The following is a 22,349-nucleotide window of genomic DNA, read 5'->3' as shown; positions in this document are numbered from 1 at the left end:
GACAGTGAGGGCTTTAATATCCTGAATAGTGAAATAGTATGGGTAGAGGGTCGGGAACCCAGACTAAATTTGGTACCGCATTTGGCCCAGTTTGCATTTACAGTGAGAAAAGGCTGGGCTCTGCCGCGACTTCCTCCGGAGCTTGGCCAAATGCGCTGTCGATTTTGGTACCGCATTTGGCCTTTTGCGCGTTTACAGTGAAATGAAGGCTGGGCTTGGCCACGGCCGAGCCCGGCCTTTTCACTCATTGTAAACGGGGTCCATGACCCCGTTTGCAGTGTGGGGCTGGGCCATGGCTCGGCCGTGGCCGAGCCTGCCTTCATTTCAGTGTAAACGCGCAAAAGGCCAAATGCGGGGCTAAAATTGGCTGCGCATTTGGCCACGCTCTGGAGGTGGTCTCGGCCGCGGCCGAGCCACGGATGAGCCTGGCCTTTTCTCAGTGTAAACACAAACTGGGCCAAATGCGTGGCCAATTTTAGTCTGGCTTCCAGACCCTCTGCCAATACTATTTTGCTATTCAGGATATTAACCCCCTCAACGTCGAAAACTAGTATAGTTTAAGGTGGTTTTGTCTCGCAAAGGATTTTTCCTTCGGCAAAGGCCTTTGCCCGAACGGCGACTTCGTTGCCACGGAATCCAGTTGGCTAAGGGTCTGAAAACAGACTACACCAAATTGTGTTAAATGCTTACAAGCAGAGCGCCACTACGACAAAATATTGAAAGGTTTGAATTAAAAGCGCGGCCGAGCCCGGCAGTGTAAACGGACAAAATTGCGGGGCTCGGCCGCAGCTTGGCCCAGCCCCGCACTGTAAATGGGGTCCTAGTGAGGGACTGTGCAGTCTCATTCTAATAAAATGCACCAAGGATGGCAGGCTTCCAACAATCACTTACTGTGCATATATAATGATACATGTACAGGTGTATGTATGTCATATCAATTGTATATTCACAAGGTTTGTATTTTGTGAATTTTGTGAGTCAGGTGCTACTCATAAATCTAAAAACACATGAAAATAAAATTAAAGTTCTCTGATCCTGACATGAATGTGGACATGCATGCATTATACAGTTTCTTGTTTGAACAGTACTTACTCCATAATCATAAATTTAACCACTCACAAATTGTCGGGAAGCCCAGGCTCATGAAGAATTAGACTTGCTAATTTTGTATTGCATGTAACAGTACTCACTCACAGCGGACTGACACACTTTTGCGTACTTTTTCATGGTTAAAAAGCTGTACTACTGTACACATACATGGCATCTTACTTAGGGTCAGCAATTTTGTTCTATTCAGTCCTACTGTAATATTAATAAATCAATAGATACATTCTCACATTCATAGCAAATATGCACTGTGACTCATAAAAGTCAAGTTTGACTTTCCATTCACAACTCAAGTCATAAGTGCTTTGTCATTGAGACTACTTTTATCATAGACAAAGATAAACAGAGCATACAGTGTACATCCACTCCAGCTAGTACAACCAAGCACATCCTGGTAGACTTATATACTGCCAACTCATGGTCAGCATTACCACACTTCTTGGTGCATTTTTGACCCTTTTTGTTCAGCAGCTCTTTTTATTGCGTACACTCTTTCGTACTTCATAATGACTTTTGAACTGTATATTGATGACTTAACACGATCCTACATCCTTTTTTCATTGACTGACAATCTGAGCTGCACACATTGCATTCTGTACATGACGTGTAAAACTATGTTCTAAATTAACTGCAACCAGCCCAAACGCGAAGCGCTCCCACAGTATATTCTATTACTGTGTGAAGGTGCGCCCCAGGTTTTAGTTCTAAATCATAATCTGCATCGAATGCCACTCTTCTTCATTCTTCATACACTTAATGGTACCCGGTATTTCCACAAAATGTTGTCATTTAAAGGGTGTGTACAGTTCTGGTTGAGGTGAGGATTTAGCATTTAACATTTTGCAAAATATTCAAAATCCACTCTATGAGATGTCAAAGAGCATGCAATTCTAAGGGGTATCAAAAGTTTATTTGATGGAAATCAGTTTTGGAATGGCTGCGAGATACAATGTATCCAAAAACAAAGTGAAACAAAGAAATCCTAATTTAGGATTTCTTTGTTTCACTTTGTTTTTGGATATCTCAGCCATTGAAAAGGCGTGGCCTGTCGCCTTTATTATCATCACTTTTTTTTTTTTAATATCTCAGCCATATGAAAATCAATTTTCATCAAATAAACGTTGAATCCTTCTTAAAATTACACGCTCTTTCACATTTCATCAGAGGTTTCTCATTATCTCACTTAGGAATGTTCAAAACATGAATCCCCACCTCAACCAGTACTGTACAGTCCCTTATTTAAACAAGAACTTTGTAGGCTGTAGAGTGTTATCAGGTAGCCTAGTGTTTTTCTGTGAAGGCAAGTTCTATGAATGTATCAATACACATCATAGGTAAAGGTACATCGAGGGCACTCCCTTTACAGTTTATAAACTTCAGGTTCAGGCTGGTCGCAGTTTATAATATTGCATCATAGGGTCAAGGATACACTACAATAACAACAAGCCTTGAACCAGAAGCTCACAGTCCCCAAGATAATCAGAACTGACACTAAAGGCAATACTCAATTTGAGTCAATAGGGGCTAGTTCAGATTTAGAAAATTCAGCACTATTCTTTCCTGCTTCTTCAGAGATTTACTAAGCCAGGCAGGAAAGAAGTGAATGTTATTTAGCCCGACCAGACACCGTGCAGAGCACAGCGACTGGACTGTAGATAGATAATTATGATACTATTGATAGTTATGATGACAGCAACAATAAGTCAATTTACTGATACTAATATTCAAATTTTCAGTAGAAGGCAATCCATAGAATCGCCATCAGAGGAAATGATGGAGAGCTAGCAGTAGCACTCAGTAGCAGAAAAGAAGAAAAGGAAGCAGAAGAGGAATATGAAAGAGATCCAAAGCAAAGCAGGAGAGCTCGAGAGGGAGGAATAATTAATTGTGTAAATCAATGAATGATGTGAGCAACATGATAAACAGGATTTTACGTTTGCGTTCACAAACAGCGTAGAGTGTAACGGTGTCGGTAGGTCAACCATGTATCAGGCCGCCGTCGAGAACGACACGGATGTTGAAGGGCTAGGCTAGCTAGCTAGCTGACCTCTCGAGTTAAAAAATTCACAAGCCAGCCTGCACTGCCACTGGCACACTGCACTGGTGTGGTGAGCTTGAGACGGAGTCGAGAGTTTGCGATTTTTGTCTTTCTTTGTTGACTGATATATTCCAGCAACTGCTACGTAATTACTCATAAAACTTGTGGCATCTTTCTGTGGGAGAAAGTACACTCTGATAACTTACCTGTTGTCTCTGGCAAAAATCTAACGTTAGTCCGGTAAAGACGAAAAGAGTAGTTACTTTTACCACAGTCCAGTGTGATAAAATCTGTCGACGAATACGGCCATACTGATAATACGGGTGATTAATTCAACACGCACGCGTTAACTCGCGGCGAGTCACAAAGCAAAAGCTTTGATGAAGTGAAATGGTCGGCCGTATGTTTACTTTGCAGAGAGGACGTATGTACGACGCGTATGACTTTGTCCGTGTGCTTTTACTGCGGGATCGACTGGAGCTGTGAACTTATACACTATACTTTAATCCAGGTTACTGAAGGAATGCGTCAATATCATTATTATTTCACTGGAGAGTATGTGTTCATTAAGAAGTAACTTCGATAAATATTTTAGTGTCCCACCGAAATCTCATGCAGAACTCTAAATATCACTTATAATCAAATACTAGTATCGGCTCCCAATTCTATTTGCACTGAAAAATTCGTGTCGTTTTATTGCAAGCCAGCAGCGAACTACTAAGGGAGAAATGCGGGGAAATCCCTAAACGGGGCTATGACGTCATATAGGGGAAGACCACAACAGGACTGACGAAATACATTGTGTACAGCAGCTGTACTTCTGGCGTATCAAAATCATGGAGGTATAATCAAGGAGTCTATTATAGTACCTCCATGGTATAATAGAGCTACTGTGGGAGTATCGTTCCAGAAATTGCTGTGTGCTGATGGTAATAGTAGGAATGATGATGATAATAGAAATGATGATGATAATGATACAAACACTAATATAAATACTGCTATAATAATGATGTCTGATGATAATAATGACAATCTGTGTGTAAATTTAAAATGCCCCAAGTTTACCTGGTAAAATGATAAATACACAACTACAAACTGTACTCTCATAATTTAATCTTTGACTTTATCAACATGTTTTTGATAGTATGCACACTGCACAATACTGAAGAAAAATGCATGAAAATGAGACAGTGTGAATCTGGCAGAACCAAGACTGACCATAAAGTGTGCCTTCATGCAGTTCATGAATATTCTAGAGATGAGGTATTTTGATATTGTTGAGGAAGAGATCCTTAAAAAACAATGGTCTGGCATGCACAAATGTGATTGTAGCAGAACAACTGCAAGAACTTTCATGTATCTGCTTTACTTAGAGTTCCTTTGCCTATCCTTGCTCTATATATATAGCCCGGCCATATTGAACTCTGATTATATCTGTTTGTGGTTGGTCTACAAGTACGTTTTTACACCTTGCGTTTGATGACCACTTCCTTAATCATGAAGACACTTCACAGCTGGTCACTCCTTGTGATACCATAGCAATGACAGATAAAAGTTGCCTTCAGCAAATTACATCCTCTCTGGTACCCCCCCCCCCCCCCCCGAAAAAAAAAAAGCTTCCCATGTGTTTTATAAATTCTTCTTGGGACATTCATTCATTTTCTCTCATACTACACACTCTTCTTGACAAATCTTTGACACAAATGCACACACATGTCAAGTTATCAACTCTCTTATTGTCTCGCCTTCCTGTCATTTGATTCATGAATTCTGTTTCTTTCTCCCTCTATCTCTCTTATTTCCATCTTTAATTATGCCTTCTTATGGGATTCCACTCATTGGATGTAGACCTACCAATTCTCACACCTACCAATTCTCACACCTACGACATGAGTCTCACACCCCAGCAACCCACCTCACACTCATCCATTCAACAATCAGTTTCTAACACCTCCCAGGAGGTTAGCTAGAGGATACCTATACCTACATGGCAAATTACAGCTATTTACTATTAGGAATAAATAATCCAGAGGTGTCTAAAATTGTGTCGTCTACCAAGGCACGTTAGTTTAGTATACATACTACAAATCAAGACTCGTTCATCCTTCAAGATTTGGGGAAAAATACTCAAAATTATGTCTGTAAGAACCATCTTCCATATCACAAACAGATGAGACTTATGCTGGTGTAAAATTGCATTGTATTGTATTTGTTCACACCAAATTGCATGTATAATCCCCAAATGAAGAAGCTCTCTATGGTGGGAGGGAGACACCACCTCCTGCACCCTCCAAGTCATTTTGCACCCTCGCAGTTACTCACTCCCAGTCAGTTGAGAAACTTGGCAAATCTGTGGATGGCATAGTGCCATTTCATCCATGGGAATCCAGTTGTGCTGTGTTAGTTTTGTAGGAAAGTACAATAGCTACTTCCACTCACATCTGAGGACCAGTTTTCTTCTCATACCTACTCCAGGGCCCCATTTCATTGAAAACGCTGGGATAGCAACTCTTACGGGAATGGTAACTTCCAGTAGCAACAGCCAATCAGAAAGCTGGATTCTTGTCATTACTAATACAATGACAATTGCCATTCCAGCAAGAGTTACACTTCCACTTATTGTGCTGGCACCCAAGAATAAACCAGTTAGGGTATTAAGTCACACTCATATCATATCATTGCACAAAGTAATAATCAAGAGTCTAATACATGCAAGTTTTAGAAATACATGTACACTGAATGTCACATGTTCATTTAATGGTCAAATAACACACAGAAACAAGTTTTCAAAGAAATCATGTCGTGAGGTCTGCATGTTCCAAACACAGAGCGAAGTATAATTTACAAAATTATTACAATATCACCAAATCAACTGAATTACTACAATTGAAAAAGAGTTCACTAGCAAAGATAAAACATGTCATGATCTTGACCGAATCCAACTATCCATATGAAGCAAATATAAAAAAAAAAGCATTCGTGCATCATCAAAGCGATTCCTGTCTTTGTAGCACGATCACTGATTTTGATTTGCATCAAATTCCATATCAATAAAAAACAATGGATTCCCATACAAAATCACAATTCCACTCTGCACACATGTGACAGTTACATCCTTTGATTTCATCTATTAATTTGTTGTCACCTTCATTTCCTCTGAACACTGGCATTTCCACATGACACTGGTTGAATGACTGTTAAAGAAATTTTGTGTTTATTCTTTCTCATGTACAGTGACATTTGCTTTACATATCAAGCTACTTCACTAAATTCTTGGCATAATGTTCCATGAAACTTTAATTTGAACATGTTTCAATTTTCCTAGCATAACAAAATAGCACTTGACTTACTGCTTTCAGAGAGCAGGGGGAATGATACCACTCTATATCATATGTCAGAAATAATTTGAAGGAATGTGTACTTTTCATTAAAATAGAAATTGTGTAGGATTCTCTTTTCATTTTCTTTATATTGCTGCCCAACTTTGACATCATGAATTGTTGTAGTCTTCTTATCCAGTGATAGCAAATGGATTTAACCAAAAATCATACTTTTGAATATTACATCGTATTTTCCTTATAATTATCTCATGTGTTGCACTCACATTTCTGCCTATTAAATTCAATACTGAATCTACAAGTACATTTGAGGTGAAATCCCACTTCTAACATTTTGTCAGTAATCATTCATACATTTTGATTGTGTGTTATGGAAATTGGAAATGCGATGACATTAGTCCAAAATGGTGGATGGACTAATATTGTTTCATTTAAACACATCTATCTCTTCCACAATAAAACAAACACACTTCATCATTCAGAGATATGTAAATAGCAAATAACCATCAAAATATCACTGACATGACCTCATTTTGGTCACTGTTACTGAAACACACGGACTTGAAATTATGCCCAAAGAGATTTGAAGTACGCAAAAAAATTATGAAAAATTAAAAACACAAAAATGTATTGCGTGAGAAGTATCTCAGAGTCAAATCAAACCACTGTAAAATACCTAATCATCATGTAGAAAATGGACCAGTAAGGCATCACATTAAATGACTGAGTTTTTCAAGATGAGACCATCAGTCTGACACACACTATCCTTGCTTTTAATCTCAAAGCTGCAACACGCGTAGCAATAGGAAATGCTTAACTGAATGAAGACTTTCTTTGTAAAGTCTATCATTGGGTAGGGGTTTCCTCTTGCATTTGATCTTTGTGATGATAACCCCATGACAGATTTGAACACATCGAGGGTTTACACATATTTTTCGTGAAAACTTGCAAATTCATTGTCAGTCCCTTACTGTGTCATCCCATTTGGACTGTATCTGGCAACACATAAAAAAACAACCCGAAAACATTACACCTCCGTGGTGACACTTCTTGACAGAGCATAAAAACAAAACAAAAATTGAGACACCAAGCAGGAGGAGGAAAAACACACGATAAATATATACAGACAGAAGAATATACAGTAAAAGAGATGTGTAGGGAAGGCAACATCAAGACATTGAGGAGCATTACAAAGCACAGTAGATGAACAGAGCGACGAGGAATTGAGGAAATAAAACACATTCACTGGTGAAACATTATCTCATCAAAACTGCTGCCAAAGGTATGGTCAAACTACTTGAGCGAATACAAGCCTAATCATGTTCACTGTTGATCGCAAACTGCCTAGACATCATACATTCCAGTCGTGGCATCTCTAACTCATGTGGCGCAAAACTGTTTTCAATATTACATGAACCGAGAAGCAGAAGGTCGTAAATGCTGAGAGATGGCAACAGAGTCAATGCGGTAGTGCATCTCAGCTGAAGAGGTCATCATTAGTCTCTACTAGACAAGACTGCTTCTTGAAGCACTTCTGTGAATTCTGTCATATGCATGAGCAAAAGCGTAGCCATGCCAGTTGTGCAAGGACCAGAGTGACCTTTGCACTTTCACCCCCTAGAGGCCGTTGTGTGTCATCATGACTGCAGAGATCGGAATGCTGTGAAGACTTCCAGAATGGTGGAGTCGGTGTCGTTGGTGAACACCAGGTTTTCAAGGGTTGTGGTGTACTTGACAACTTGGTGGTAGTGCTGGGAACAGAGAAAGGAATCACGAATTAGGATGGTGGAACACATTGCTAAAACAGCCTGCAAATCTCTTCTTCAAATCAAATAACAAACTAAAAAACAAACAAGAAATCATGTCTCAGAGATTCCATTACCAGTAAGATTGTTAACTCAAGAATGATATGAGCACAATGTAGCATTGCAGTACATTTAAAGCAAGAATCGCATTATGATGATAAAACTTCTGGCTAAAATGGATATACAGTGTGGCTTAACAGTATTTTACCAAACATTTTTTTTTTTTCCCCAGAGTTGCTGAGATCAATGGAATTGTGATGCTCTTACTTTGGAGCATATCGATGTAGATTTTGATTCATCCAGGTAGTATGCTAAAAGCGTGTAAATTAAATCTGTTCGACTGGACTTACTTGTGAAAATCACGGAGAGAACAGTTTCAGATAATAGAGGCAGTAACATCGCCCATTCACCCTCCACGGGTGAATGCTCGTGAATGCTCGCCAGCCAGACAGAGCTGAAGAAGTGACTCGGACGAGTCACGAAACTGTTTTCTCCGTGATTTTCACAAGTCCAGTCGAACAGATTTAATTTACACGCTTTCTTACTTAGGAGCATGACAGCAAAAATTCAGTCATCTAAACCTGATTTACAAATAATATCAAAAGAAAAGTATTCATATCTAATATCATCACGATTGAATTTCTTGAACACACGCAAACTATAACGTTTACTTCATGATTCTGAATCTCAACTAAAATTGTTTAAAAAAGTAAATCTTCTGATGGATTAATAATCAAATTTCACATTTCATTCATGTCATCATCACTATAAAAACCAAACAGTGGCACTGACAAATATAAAGATCAAGTCTTGACAATGGAGTTACAGAACCTGAACACAGCCTGGAGCATCACATTCTCTACAAATATTCTACAACTGAGATAAAACACATCAACCCATTGAGGACGAGTCCCGAGTAAGTCCCGAGTATACTCGGGCAGGCGTCTATGGGAAATGAGTGTTGTAGCAAAATCAAACCGTCCTCAATGAATGGGTTAATGAATAGAATTTGTCAAAAAATAAAAAAATAATAATAATAAATGAAAGGAATGAAGACGGCCTCTGTTTATTTTGCCTTTAGGCAAAGCAGAATGAATTAAAAAAGAAAAACAAGTTTAAATCAGAGTCGCAGATACATCTTAAAATTCTCATTTATTCATTCCCCTGGTAAGCACAATCCTCACGTAAAGTTTGTCTGAGTGAGTAAGTTGCCAAACTCACCACAAGGAATATTTGCTGCAGCCTCTGGATAGCGTAGACAAACCAAGGCGAGTGGAAATCTTCTCCCTTGTTTTCACAGGACACCATGTGCTCACCCAGCACCATTACAAACCGCTGTCATGAACGAACAAACAAACGAACAAACAAATTTGTAATTATGTAGCCTTCCTACTGAAATCACATAACTCTTTAGATATATTACAGAATAAGGCAGCCAATTTTCTTCGAGCTACAGGAATTCAGGGGCGGAGCCAGGAATTTCGTAAAGGGGGTTGGGTGCAAACAATATTTCTGGTGCTTCTTCCGGGTTTCATCTCATTTTTTTCTTTTTATTTCATTTGTTCCAACAACAAATAAAGAGGGGGCGCGCGCCTGGTGCACCCGCCTCTGGATCTGCCACTGGAATTAGAAGTGGTACCACAGGCATCAAGTTTAGCTCTATCTGGATCTACAGCGAAACAAAGACAAACACTTCAACTCAGATTATGTCATCTGTTTTCCTCAAAAATGTTAAAATAGTTACAGCCTATATTCACAAAGACTTGGGTCAGAGCTTGCAGATTTCAAGAAAATCTGGTTATCATCTGATTGATTGTATTTGATATATTAGATATTTCCATGGGAAGCACTTATCACTCCACGATAAGACTTTCCAGTAGTAGTGCTTCTGGTAGATTTTACATTATTTATGACATGAGGAAGACTTCCAACTTACCATAAATACCCCCCTTGGCACATATTGCCTCTGGAATATCATATCTGGAATATGAGAGGAAGGGGTTCTTATCCAAAGAAATGTTTAGACATACAATGCCACTGTAGTGAATTCAGTTTTACCTGGAATATGATGAGGAAGAGTTTCTTCTCCTCGCTCTGTGCCGACTCCAGCTTCTCGACAAGGGATTCAATCTGGGACTCGGTCGCAGCCTTGCTGACATCGTACTCATCATCATCACTATCCATATCCTGGAGGGGGGGGGGGGTGGGAGGAGGGGGAAGGAGGACAGAGAAAACAGAGAATAAGCATGAGGACCCACAACTCTCATTTTTTTTTTTCTCCGTATCAAACTCTGGATAGATGCAAATTTCAAGGTAAGCCACATCAACACAAACACAAAGAACTGAAGTACAATAGTAATGTTTTTATGTAATCAAAGTTCACATACAGGGTAAAATTCATTAAAACATAAATTTCAACTGCAGTGTCAGCTATATCACAGTCTATCTCACCCAAATAAAACACAAAATATGACTAACATCCAACACATCGAGTACAATAAATATGGTGAAAATATACATGTATGGGTAAAAGGAATTGATTGTATAAGAATGTGTGGTATCATTATTAACCCCTCTCTCCCATATCCCTCTCTCTCCTACTGTAAAAGTGGAATTTTTTGCAGTGTTGAAATTTTCGTGCATTTTGCGCAACCAGAAACTAGCACGAAAATAAAAGCGTGTGAATATCTTTGCTTGTCCTATGTTCTTGTACTTGGTGTCTTGATTCCGTAGAATCAAAAACACGCCAAACTCTTCTCACCCGGCCGAGGGCGAAAAATAAGTTGCGCGAAAATATCCACTTTTACAGTATTATATAACACCTAAGAAGAATGTAGCTATCAAATTGGTCAATTGCCCATATTGCAAGGCTGGTGTCACCAATTTCCATAGACTCCCCTATCAAACTCATGATCGACCCATAGCTTTTGTTCGATTGCACAGCTCTGATGTCACAATAAACAAACCTTTAATGCACGCACTAAAAAGTTACAACCACACATTCTGTCACTCATTTTTACTGTTAAAAACTTCCACTGATCGAATTTGCATAAGACTGACTGTTATTGTGCTACTCATTTGTCTTTTCACAAAAAAAAAAGTTGCTACTTCTGAACTAAATTCAAGAATCTGTGCGGACCACATGCATCTGTCAACGTCTGAGGTGTTGTCCAAAACAAATAGTGTATGGTCTTTACTTGTGCAATAGAACAAGATGAGCACTTGGTGAAAGATGAGGTGCACTATTCGGCTCGGCTTCGCCTCGTTGAATGGAACGCCTCTATCTTCTACCTCGCACAAAACCTCACACCATCTCACTTGTGATCATGCACTGTTTGTATACTATCAGTCTCACCCCATCCTCCCTTTTCTTCATGTTCTGCCTGGCCTCCTCCAGCTCCGTCTCACAGCGCTTGACATGCTTGTTCATGGTGTTGATGGTGGCGTGCAGGATGTCCCAGACGTACATGCGGGTGAAGTTTGATGCCATGAATGGGGAAAAGAGCCAGTTTGCGATGGCTGGACAGCTGATGACCTGCGTCCGCAGCAGCTTGTCCACCAGCACGGAGATCCTCTGGAAGTAAAAGTAGAGAGGGGAGTAAAGAGAGTGGTCAATCTATGTGGTTTGTCTGTGTCTCGTGTCAACTTTCATCTTCTGCGCGTGTGTGTGTGAGTAATGCAAGACTAAGACTGTACAATATGTAGTCGCTGGGGAGACAAGACTTTGTATCTCAAAGTTTGGTGAAAATTACTTTTTTGGATTAATGGTCAAATAATCAGTTAAGTGATGTCCTGTCCAAATCCTAGCTGTCTTACCCCAAAAATGAAGCAATCATGGTATATTAAAGGAGAGGCTATTTCATTTGATTTAGTGTTTTGGCTGTTTTTGTTTTGTTTTTGTTTTTTTCTCTCTAGAACATTGGCATTTTGTAGATACGAGGTCTTGTCAGCCCAGAGACAATATAATAATCATATCCTCTTCTTCATCCGGGGTTCTTAGGAGCCTCTTCGGAGACAAGAGACCCGCGGGTCACGTGCTCACCTGAGTATCGCAAGTTCACCTTCCATGCATTCTTGCAGACTCTTAACTGAGAACAATGGAAACTTATGGTGGGGGTAGCTTTGAGAGTGGGGGCATGGTGTCCATTTACATATTCCATCACACTGGTAAAAAATACCTACCAAGTACACTGTACTTTATAGAATGTTGGATTATGCAGCTGGGGGGGGGGGGGGGGGAGACTTAAAGCCCTATCACTTTTGATTAGAACTAGAGAAAAACATTATTGAATATTCATTAAGTTAGGAGGGTTTGGACCCCCTGGGGCCCCCAAGGAAAGCATGGAGCCCATTCATTGAAATCTTATCCCCATGGGAATGCTACTTGTCAAGTTTGGTGAAAACCCATTATGTTGTTTTCAGCAAGATAAAAATTTAGGCACGCATTTGGACCCCCCCCCCCAAATCCCATCAAGCTTCCTTGGGTCCCAAGGAGGGTAGAAAGGGTGGGGGGGGGGGGTGGGTAGGGCACCCATGATTTTCCCATGAACAAACTTGAAACAACAGTCATCAATATACTGACTCATTGTATCAACTTAGCTCAATCACTTCTGGTTCCAGAGAAAATCTGTAAAGATTCCTTACAGGAGGGGGGGGGGGGGGGGGGGGGGGACCCCTGGGGTCCCCAAGTGGGACATGGTGCCCATTTGATGGAATTGAGATTCTATCCCACTAGGGATGCTACCTGCCAAGTTTGGTGAAAATTTGTGATAGGGTTTTCAAGAAAAAGATGAAAATCTACAATTTCGAGCCAAATTTAGGCCCCTGGGGCCCCCCAGGTGGGGCATGGTGCCCATTTGATGGGAATGAGATTCTTTCCCCCTAGGGATGCTACCTGCCAACTTTGGTGAAAATTCATAATGGCATTTTCAAGAAAAAGATGAAAATGTACAATTTGGGCCCCATTAGGACCCCTCCCCACCCTCCTCCCCTGGGTCCAAAGGGGGGCACCCCTGATTCCGCCATGAACAAACTTGAAACTACAGTCATCAATGTACTAATTCATAGCATTAACTTAGCTCTATCAGTTCTGGTTCTAGAGAAGAAGATTTTTTTAAGATTCCTTCATTTTGGGGGTTTGGGCCCCTCTGGGGGCCCCCAGGAGGGGTATGGTGCCCACTTGAACAAATTGAGATCCCATCCCCCTAGGGATGCTACCTGCCAAGTTTGGTGAAAATCGGTCAAGGGGTTCTCAAGAAGAAGATGAAAATGTAAAAAGTTTACGCACGACGCACGACGCACGACGGACGCCGGATGAAGAGCGATCGCAATAGCTCAGTTGAGCCTTCGGCTCAGGTGAGCTTATAAAACCCGGTAGCATGGGGATTCATAGGTTGTGAGGGACATTGTAAGTAAAAACATCTTGTCAAAGGATGTATATGTAAGCACTAGACTGGATTTGAACTCTGGTCCTCCAACTGACAGTCAGGAGTCTTGTCCACTATGCCACAGTGCCTTCCCTTAATACAAAGTATACATCAGTTGTCCATTTCAATTCCAAATTAGTCTCTATTTCAAAAGAGCAAACATTACTCCACCTCATTTACAAAACCTCATGCTGGAACAATTTTCCTACCGAAATAATCAAATCGACCCCCAACGGTTGCACTAAATTAGAATGTGTTAAAAGCAATTTAAATGTTCAATCTAGCACTGCAATGGATGCACCCCGCTCCAAACACAGAGCCTTCTAATACAGAGTTTGGCCAACCCTGTTATAAGTTTTTCGATCTATGGACGCCATTGTGTGCCCACCAAAGAGGTTCTATAATATTATGTAATAGAGTAAGCGCTCACCATTCTGTGCGTACAAATGAAAACGTGGCCAATTGAACAGTGGCGCGCGCGCACGAAAGAGGTTGACTACCAGAAACGTGTGGTACAGGTACCTTCGCGAATGCTCGACTTCTCGACCTCTTTGCTAATGGCGGCGGATCGTTCAATTGGCCCCGCTTTTATATGCAAGCGCGCACTCTATAACATATAGAACCTCTCTGGCTTGCTCTTTGGTGGACACAAAATGGCGCTTGTGTTTGAGTTGGCCAAACTCTGTAATAGAAGGCTCTGTCCAAACACATGTTCTGCTGCCCCCACATGGCAGGCTCACTGACATAAAATGATCTTGGAATGACACAGTTAAAGGAGACCTCCGGATGATTTTCAGATTTTTACATTTGAACAACAATAAATTACTTATACTGAGTACAACATTTCGGAATATACAGTGATTGGGATGAGGAATAAGAATGTTTTTAAAATTTATAACAAATTGCAATGAACAAGGATGATAACATGGCAGCCTCACCATAAGAATGCATGAGTTGGGGCTCAAGATAACAGAACAAAAGAAGAAGGTATACATACGTTCTACACAGGTGAACTTAATTGTCAATCAAGCGGTATTGTAATGGAATAACACTGCAACATTTCTGAAACAAGTGAGGCTCCTATGTCATCAAAACTGTTCAGTGTACTTCGTTTAAGATTTTTCAGAGTACTGGTTTCTCTGCTCAAAGATCACAATTCCACAAATCTATACATGGAGCTGTCGATTTATGTACTACACAATATGAAAAAATATCACTGAAGGTGATTAATACCCCCACCCCGTGACGACAGCCTTACCCAAGGAATGATCTTTCCTTGATCTTCTGCCATTTAAATGCCGTTACCATGGCAACGCAGCTTCCGACACGTCCGAAAAATATGTCTTGCACATCTTCCCACCAAGACTATTGTGTGTGCCACATTTCATAAGCTTTTGTCAAAAACTGAGGAAGTAGTTCAATCCACAAGATCTTTCCTTGATCTTCTGCCATTAATATGCCGTTACCATGGCAACGCAGCTTCCGACACATCCAAAAAATATGTCTGCACATCTTCCCACCAAGACCAATGTGTGTCCCACATTTCATGAGCTTCAGTCGAATACAGAGGAAGTAGTTCAATCCGCAAGATCTTTCCTTGATCTTCTGCCATTTATATGCCGTTACCATGGCAACGCAGCTTCCGACACGTTCGAAAAATGTGTCTTCCACATCTTCCCACCAAGATCAAGGTGTGTGCCACATTTCATAAGCTTTGGTAAAAAAACTGAGGAAGTAGTTACATCCGCAAGATCTTTCCTTGATCTTCTGCCATTAATATGCCGTTACCATGGCAACGTACTTTCGGGTACTGTCAAAAAATGCGTCTTGCACATCTACAACCAAAGGCACACATCTGCACCAAGTTTCATGGAAATTGGGCAAAAACTGAGGAAGTAGTTTGCAACACACAAATTTTCCATCATTTTGGCTCATAACATGTGAGCTGTTACCATGGCAACATACTTTTTGTCACTGTCAAGAAATGTGTTAATGCTGACCTATATCCTAAGACAAACATTCAATATGAATTCCATGAGAATTGGAAGAACACTGATGAAGCAGTTTTGCCATGAAGCATTTTGCCCTATATTTTACCAATAACATGCCGTTACCATGGCAACGCACTTTTTGCCACTACGGAAATATGTGTCTTGCACATTAACATATTCAGATGAACATCTGTACCTAATTTCATAAAAATTGATCAAAAACTGTGGGAGGAGTTTGCGACGCAAGATTTGTACCCATTTTTGCCCATAATATGCCGTTACCATGGCAACGTACTTTTGGGTACTGTCAAAAAATACGTCTTGCACATCTACAACCCAAGGCACACATCTGTGCTAAGTTTTATGGGAATCGGTTGAAAACTGAGGAAGTAGTTCGCGACGCAATATTTGCAACGGACCGACCGCCCGACCGCCCGAACAACCGACCGCCCGACCGTCCGCTGATTCCTATATACCCCCTTCAAACTTCGTTTGGCGGGGGTATAATTATGAAAATCGTCTGGAATGCCCCTTTAACCCACCTGTGGCTGATTCTGCCAGACATCCTTGATGACACGTAAGACATAGATCTGGCTCTCCTCAGTGTCTGCAAGCTGCCTCAGCACTGAGTGGAATCTAAGGGAATAAGAGAAGAGTTTCTTTGTGAGAAAAAGAAATACATTGGCAAAACAAGCAAAATATAATACTTTAATAATTTGGAAATATTGAAAAATGTGTTTCATTTTTTCATTTGTTAGTGTACTGTAAAGCAAGGTTTTTTTCATGGCATGAAATGTTTGTGAATTGCTACTGGCATTGCTACTTTCACATGAATTTTAATTTCACGAATCTTGGCTTTCACAAATCTTGGCTTTCACAAAATTTGCGAAATTTAAATGTATGCGAACATTTCTGGTTTAACAGTATACTCTACTTTGTGATAGATGTTGGTGATATTCCTAAATGAAGTTACAGCTGAAAAATTCAGTTTTTGGCGAAAGTTCTTGAACTTTGACCTCCTGGGAGTTTTGCCCAAAATCTAATTTGCACATCTTTATCTTATTAGTATAATTGGGTCAGATGCCTATAAAATCCAATCAGATGTTTTTCATAAATCATGACAATGAAGTATGGGACAGGCACAAGTAGATGAATGGACAGAAGGATGGAAAACCCCAAAATGCCTCTGACACTCTTTAGGGTTGAGGCATAAATGCAAACAAATGCCCGTGAGTAAACTAGAAAAGCACTTGGATAGCGCAGACCTCCACCTAGCTGCTCATTTCCATCCGTACACACATGATGAAAATCGCCAAATTTCCCAATATAGAAGACTTTTGTTTAAGTCATCAGCTTCCAGCTGCATGGCATCTCGCCCGAGCAGAGCACGCACTTTAGAGCAAGTATGTAAACCTCAAACACCAGCAGCTTGAACAAGTTTATTGACCCTACATGTATCTACAAAAAGATTTAAAATCCTTCAAAAATTCATAAATAAATTCATAAATCCTGGATCACTACCAAAATGTAATCATCTGTTCCTTGGGTCATTTTTAAACTTTTCCTGCAAGTTACATCAAATTCTGTCCACAACTTTTTGAGTTATGTTGCAAACAGACAAACAACCAACCAAACAAACAAACAAACAAACAAACAAACAAACAAACAAACAAACAAACAAACAAACAAACAGACAAATGCCGATGAAAACATATAACCTCCTTCCTTGGCACAGGTAATAACTGTGAAAGTGAGCTACATGTATGTATGCACTGGCTTACTGTATACCACAGTGATGTGTAGGCTTGAGGAAAGGGGGGGGGGGAATCTGATTATCTTTCACCCTGACTAACTTACTTTGCCAGGGCGCTGAATGAGTGACTGAAGGACTTGCTGCCCAGGTGGAGCAGTGTCTGCACAAACACATCAATCTTCAGTGCATTGAAACTCGTCTCATCTGGTGAAAAGAACATTCAGACAAACAGGACTTGGTTTATCACATACAATGGGTTAAATAAATGACAAAAAAACAACAACATAACATAACAAACCTCATGATCTCTGTCTCGAAACAGTATTTTTCTGGTAGCAAAGCATTGAGACAAATACATAATGGTATGTGAAACAAAAGATCATTACATGTAGTTAAGCAAGAAAAATTGAATCATTTGTCAGGATTGGTACTTATTTTCTGGAGGAGAGCATCAAGGAAACTATGATGTTATTCCACGGCACAACTGAGAATACACATGACCATAATCATCAACTTTGCTTAAGATATTAAAAAATTCTGTGGTAGAACAGCAATCGGGGGTGGGGGAGGGGACAAGGGAACCTCCTTACCACTTTGGTTTAACCAAGTTCATTAATATCCTTTGACCCGTTGAGGATGAGCCGAGTACACTCGGGCTAGCGTCTATGGGAAATGCGTGTTGTAGCAAAATCAAACCGTCCTCTACGGGTTAAATGGCACCTTTCAACCATGTTGCATTGCAGGGAGAGATGACCATCAAATCATGATCTCGTTTTATTGTACGGGTCAAGAAAATCCTCACTGATCAAGAGCTGTGTATCAATTTTGACTGGTTGTGCACTTAATACCGAAAAATCATTGTGATCACTGGCAAGAGACACTGTAAACATGCCATTGTGCACTTGTAGCAAAGTGTTCAAGCACTGAACAGTAAGATATGGCCAGCCATACATCCAGTAATTGCTAATGCCCAATTTGCATCTATGGCAAGCCAAAAGGAAATGTGTCCTGTAAATTTGCCAAGCGGCGGTAATTGTCGGAAATACAATAAAAAAAGATTAGCATTTGGCTAAAATTTGTCCATTCTATAAAACAGATGATGCACATGTATTTTCATGTGTCAATTGGAATAGTGCGCATGTAGTAACTACGCAATCTAGTCTAAACCCATGCAGCTGCACCTCCTGGGTTGAACAATTCCATAGTTACCTAATACACACAATTTCACGGATGCACTCAGAACTTTGCCTGATTTGAATGCTGTCCTACAAAATCACGACCACTAACCCTCCATGCCGTCCACATCCTTGGGGTTGGGCGTTTCCTTTAGAATGTCAAGGATCATCTCCGGGGTGCCCCTCTTCCTGATTGCCTCCGTCAGATTCTGGGCAACAGTGTATCCCGGTAAGGACTCTGTTCAGCCAGAAGAATGGAAAGATGGACAAAATTGTCATTTGAAATAGTTGTTCAACTGGACACACAAACACACAATGCAACGCTTACAAGACATACTGAAATTACGACATTTTTTATTATCATTTCCTCCTTGATTTATATCTTATTTGCAAAATAAAGTACAATTCAGTTTCAAAGGTGGATAAATTCCTCCACAAGGACAATGCTGACTCAGAATTTTTGGCTATGTAAGATCAAATTGTAATTTCACAGCATGTACACCCTTCAATGCATATAATATGCACAACTCAGACTACTCTGAAGTATGTTTACATGATGAAACAGGAAAAAACAAAAACAAACCAACAGATATGCTTTGTTATGTCACACTAACTTTTCTCAGTCACAGCATGACACTTATTTATCCTTCATTCTCCAAACATTAAAACATTACAAGTTTGTATCCCATAAGGCTAGGTCATCTTTTGTATCATACTAGAACTCAAAATCTAAGCCTCATTGAAACCAAACACTAATATCTGCCAGTATGACTTTAGAAATAAAAAGGTATCCCCCAAGTTTTATTGCTCAAGACTGGAGAATTTATTGCCAATGTTATATAGATATGATGTTCATTTCACAGAGGTAAGAAAATCAATTTGCTGTGCAGTAAATCCATGAAGGATTTCTGATTTAAACATGTATCACTATAGCAGGGAGCAAAGTTCATACCAACACAGCAAAACGTACCACATTTGAAATGATATTCACTGTGAAATAAAAAAGTTGATACCTCGGTTTCATGAGCATTATGCAATTTGTTGACCCAACCCGGCATGAAATGTGAAACATGTGTGCAGCAAAAAGATGCACGCACTTTGTGGTCAGAGTGTAGTTTGATGCATACCTTGCCCTTCAGTCCATACACGATATTCCTCTCAGCATAATAGACATGATATCTTTAGTCTTCCTTAGCAAGCATTGGACACAGAAAGGAGGGGGACAGAATCCACAAGACATGATGGTATGTCTCATCACCACAACCCTGAACCAGAAGGTGGCTTGATCAAACTTTCAGCTCATGGCATGTCATTTTGAGACCACCTGTAACATTGTGATGGGAATTTACAGGGCACGTGAGAGTTTCCAACAAAGAAGCAGGCCTTGGGCTGGCCACTGCAACTTTAGGCGTGGTCAGACTGGCAAAAGATCAACAAGTTTAAGATCACAAAGTCTTTGCGATCTTTCGTCGTGCGGTCACACTGGCAGCAAAACTTTAGATCAGGACATTTGGGTCATTAGTGTGCGCGCGCGACAAAGAAGAAAGAGTGCGCCATCCGATGGCTAGTGATCGTGATGTAACAATGCACGCCTGTACATGACAATGGCCTCACGCTTCAGAGAGCAAGCAAGCAGGTGGTGGACTGGCCACGTGACAAGTATCGCAAAGTTTCAGTTTCTCGCGGTCACACTGGCAAAAGATGGAGAAGTTTGGAGGGGGTGGGGGAAAAATCCCTAGTTGATGTGGGAAGTGCGTGAGAAGTTTTGCGGGAAGTTTCGCAAGAAGTTTGCCGTCACGCTGGCAAAACTGGCAAAAAGATTGTGATCTTAAACTTCTCGATCTTTTGCCAGTCTGACCGTGCCTATTGTAAACCAAAGTTGTCTGCCCACCTGCCCCTTCTTGCCCGTACTTGTAGACCGGCTCCGGGGGATTTGGCATCAGGGGCGCATATGATTCGGGGACACTCTCTGCAATCCGTTGGTGGTATGACAATCTGGGTAAAATCAGACACAGTAATTCTTCTTTGAAGTTCCTTTCTGTCTTAGAACAGATATACTTACAAGCTTAGGCAAACATATACTTTACAACTTCAGCAGGCAAAAATGGTGAAGCATAATTCAAACTAACACATGAGAATAAAAATGTTACGATTTTCATACATCTCATCAACAGATAAACTACAAATATCATGTTCTCATAATGCTGTCAGGGGCCTTGCCTGTAAGAATTTTGTTTGTTTGTTTGTTCATTTTCCCTCTGAGAAGATGGCTGGATAGCCCATATTCAGCTATGCTAAGCTGGTCTTTCATGGGGTCCAGTTTGATGTGAGGCAGGACCACTTCACCAGGTTAAACACCCTGCTCTTTGTGATGAATGAATGAAGCGGGATCGTTTATGTGCATGAGCTGTGACTCCCTCACACACGGGATCTCCATTTTATGTCCTATCCAAGGGACAGAGTGTTTTGCCTCTTGCTAGAGGGGACGGTATGATTACACACAACATTGCTCAGTCCAGACTCAGGTTCGAACCCGGGTCGCTTGGGTCAAACAAATTAACTACCAACCAAACAACCAAACAAACAAACACAAAATAAAAACAAACAAAATTGTGAAAGAAATAGCTATTTTCTTGTAAAGCTTCAAACTTGGACATAAGTATTTGGGACAATGTACAATAAGTTTATGGCATACTCTTCAACTAAATAAAACTGTTTGTTTCAAAGGATTTTTCATGCTCTTCTCTTTGACTGACAAATTTAATTAATTTCTGCAGACACACAGTGTCAATGTTCATATTTTGCTTGTAATGATTCAGAAGACTAAACTTCGACAAATGCCAGTTTGCTGCCTGAAAAAAAGGACATGGAAAACCATGTATGAATGTTTTAGAGACTAATTGAATGATTTACAGTAATTGGATCAATCACTTCTTTGTACCTGCTTCTTTTGGTATCAAGGAAATTGACTGAGAAAGTGTAAACTTTCCCGACTTACCTTAAACATTTTGTTAGCACTTCCATCACAAACTTGGGCTTTGGCAAATCAAGATCGACATTCAAGCAGTCCGTCCTAAGAAAGAACAACAGATGAGACAGCTGGTTTCTTCAACTTCTTCAGAAAATATTTGTCTTAGAGGTAGTCTGTCGATCATGCAATAAAACTAGCAGATTGTAAAGTCAACTCTAACTACAACGGATAGTGTAAAAGAGAACCTGTTAATTCCTACATTCAATAAGTATGCATCATCGTAAAAGAGAAGAAATGTTATAGTGACAATGCCACACCAAGTATTCCTCTTTGTTACCATGCTTACGATGCAGACACCCAAAAGGATAAATCTGCAAGTAAGACCACTTACTGAAAAATAGATAAAATATCATCGCTATATCAGGGCTCCACACTAACTTTTATTTTTGGTGGCCCAAAGGCAAACATCCGACCTTTTTTGGTGGCCCGATCAGGCACCAAATTCTTCATTTCTGAAATTTTGGTGGCCCGACGTGCGTTTTTGGTGGCCCCGGGCCACCGGGCCACCGTTAGTGTCGAGCCCTGGCTATATGCACGAAGAGCACTAAAATCACCATTTTGCAATATTTTATGGGGTGGAATGTATGAACCACATTGTGCACACATTTTTCAATATTTCCTTTTTCTCCATGCACAGATCTACCTTTCCCCCAAAAAACCTATCCCACAGAAATATGTTGAACTT

At 40.4% G+C, this 22,349-nt stretch overlaps 1 protein-coding gene across 1 annotated transcript in view; it reads right to left on the bottom strand.

The window, feature by feature from the left end:
- Positions 1-5,861: 5,861 nt before the first annotated feature.
- LOC140230332 (nuclear cap-binding protein subunit 1-like) overlaps positions 5,862-22,349 on the bottom strand; it is a 31,898-nt gene continuing 15,410 nt past the window's right edge. Inside the window, exons 11-19 of the mRNA XM_072310483.1 lie at positions 21,632-21,706; positions 20,525-20,628; positions 18,746-18,871; positions 17,563-17,662; positions 16,248-16,341; positions 11,644-11,862; positions 10,347-10,475; positions 9,510-9,623; positions 5,862-8,234 (exon numbers count right to left, since the gene is read on the bottom strand). Of these exons, the coding sequence (XP_072166584.1) occupies positions 8,121-8,234; positions 9,510-9,623; positions 10,347-10,475; positions 11,644-11,862; positions 16,248-16,341; positions 17,563-17,662; positions 18,746-18,871; positions 20,525-20,628; positions 21,632-21,706 (1,075 nt within the window). The 3' untranslated portion in view covers positions 5,862-8,120. The remainder of the gene's footprint in view (positions 8,235-9,509; positions 9,624-10,346; positions 10,476-11,643; positions 11,863-16,247; positions 16,342-17,562; positions 17,663-18,745; positions 18,872-20,524; positions 20,629-21,631; positions 21,707-22,349) is intronic.

The sequence above is a fragment of the Diadema setosum genome, chromosome 7 (assembly GCF_964275005.1).
Source record: "Diadema setosum chromosome 7, eeDiaSeto1, whole genome shotgun sequence".
In the NCBI taxonomy this organism is placed as follows: domain Eukaryota; kingdom Metazoa; phylum Echinodermata; class Echinoidea; order Diadematoida; family Diadematidae; genus Diadema; species Diadema setosum.
This window is presented reverse-complemented; position numbering and strand designations above follow the sequence as displayed.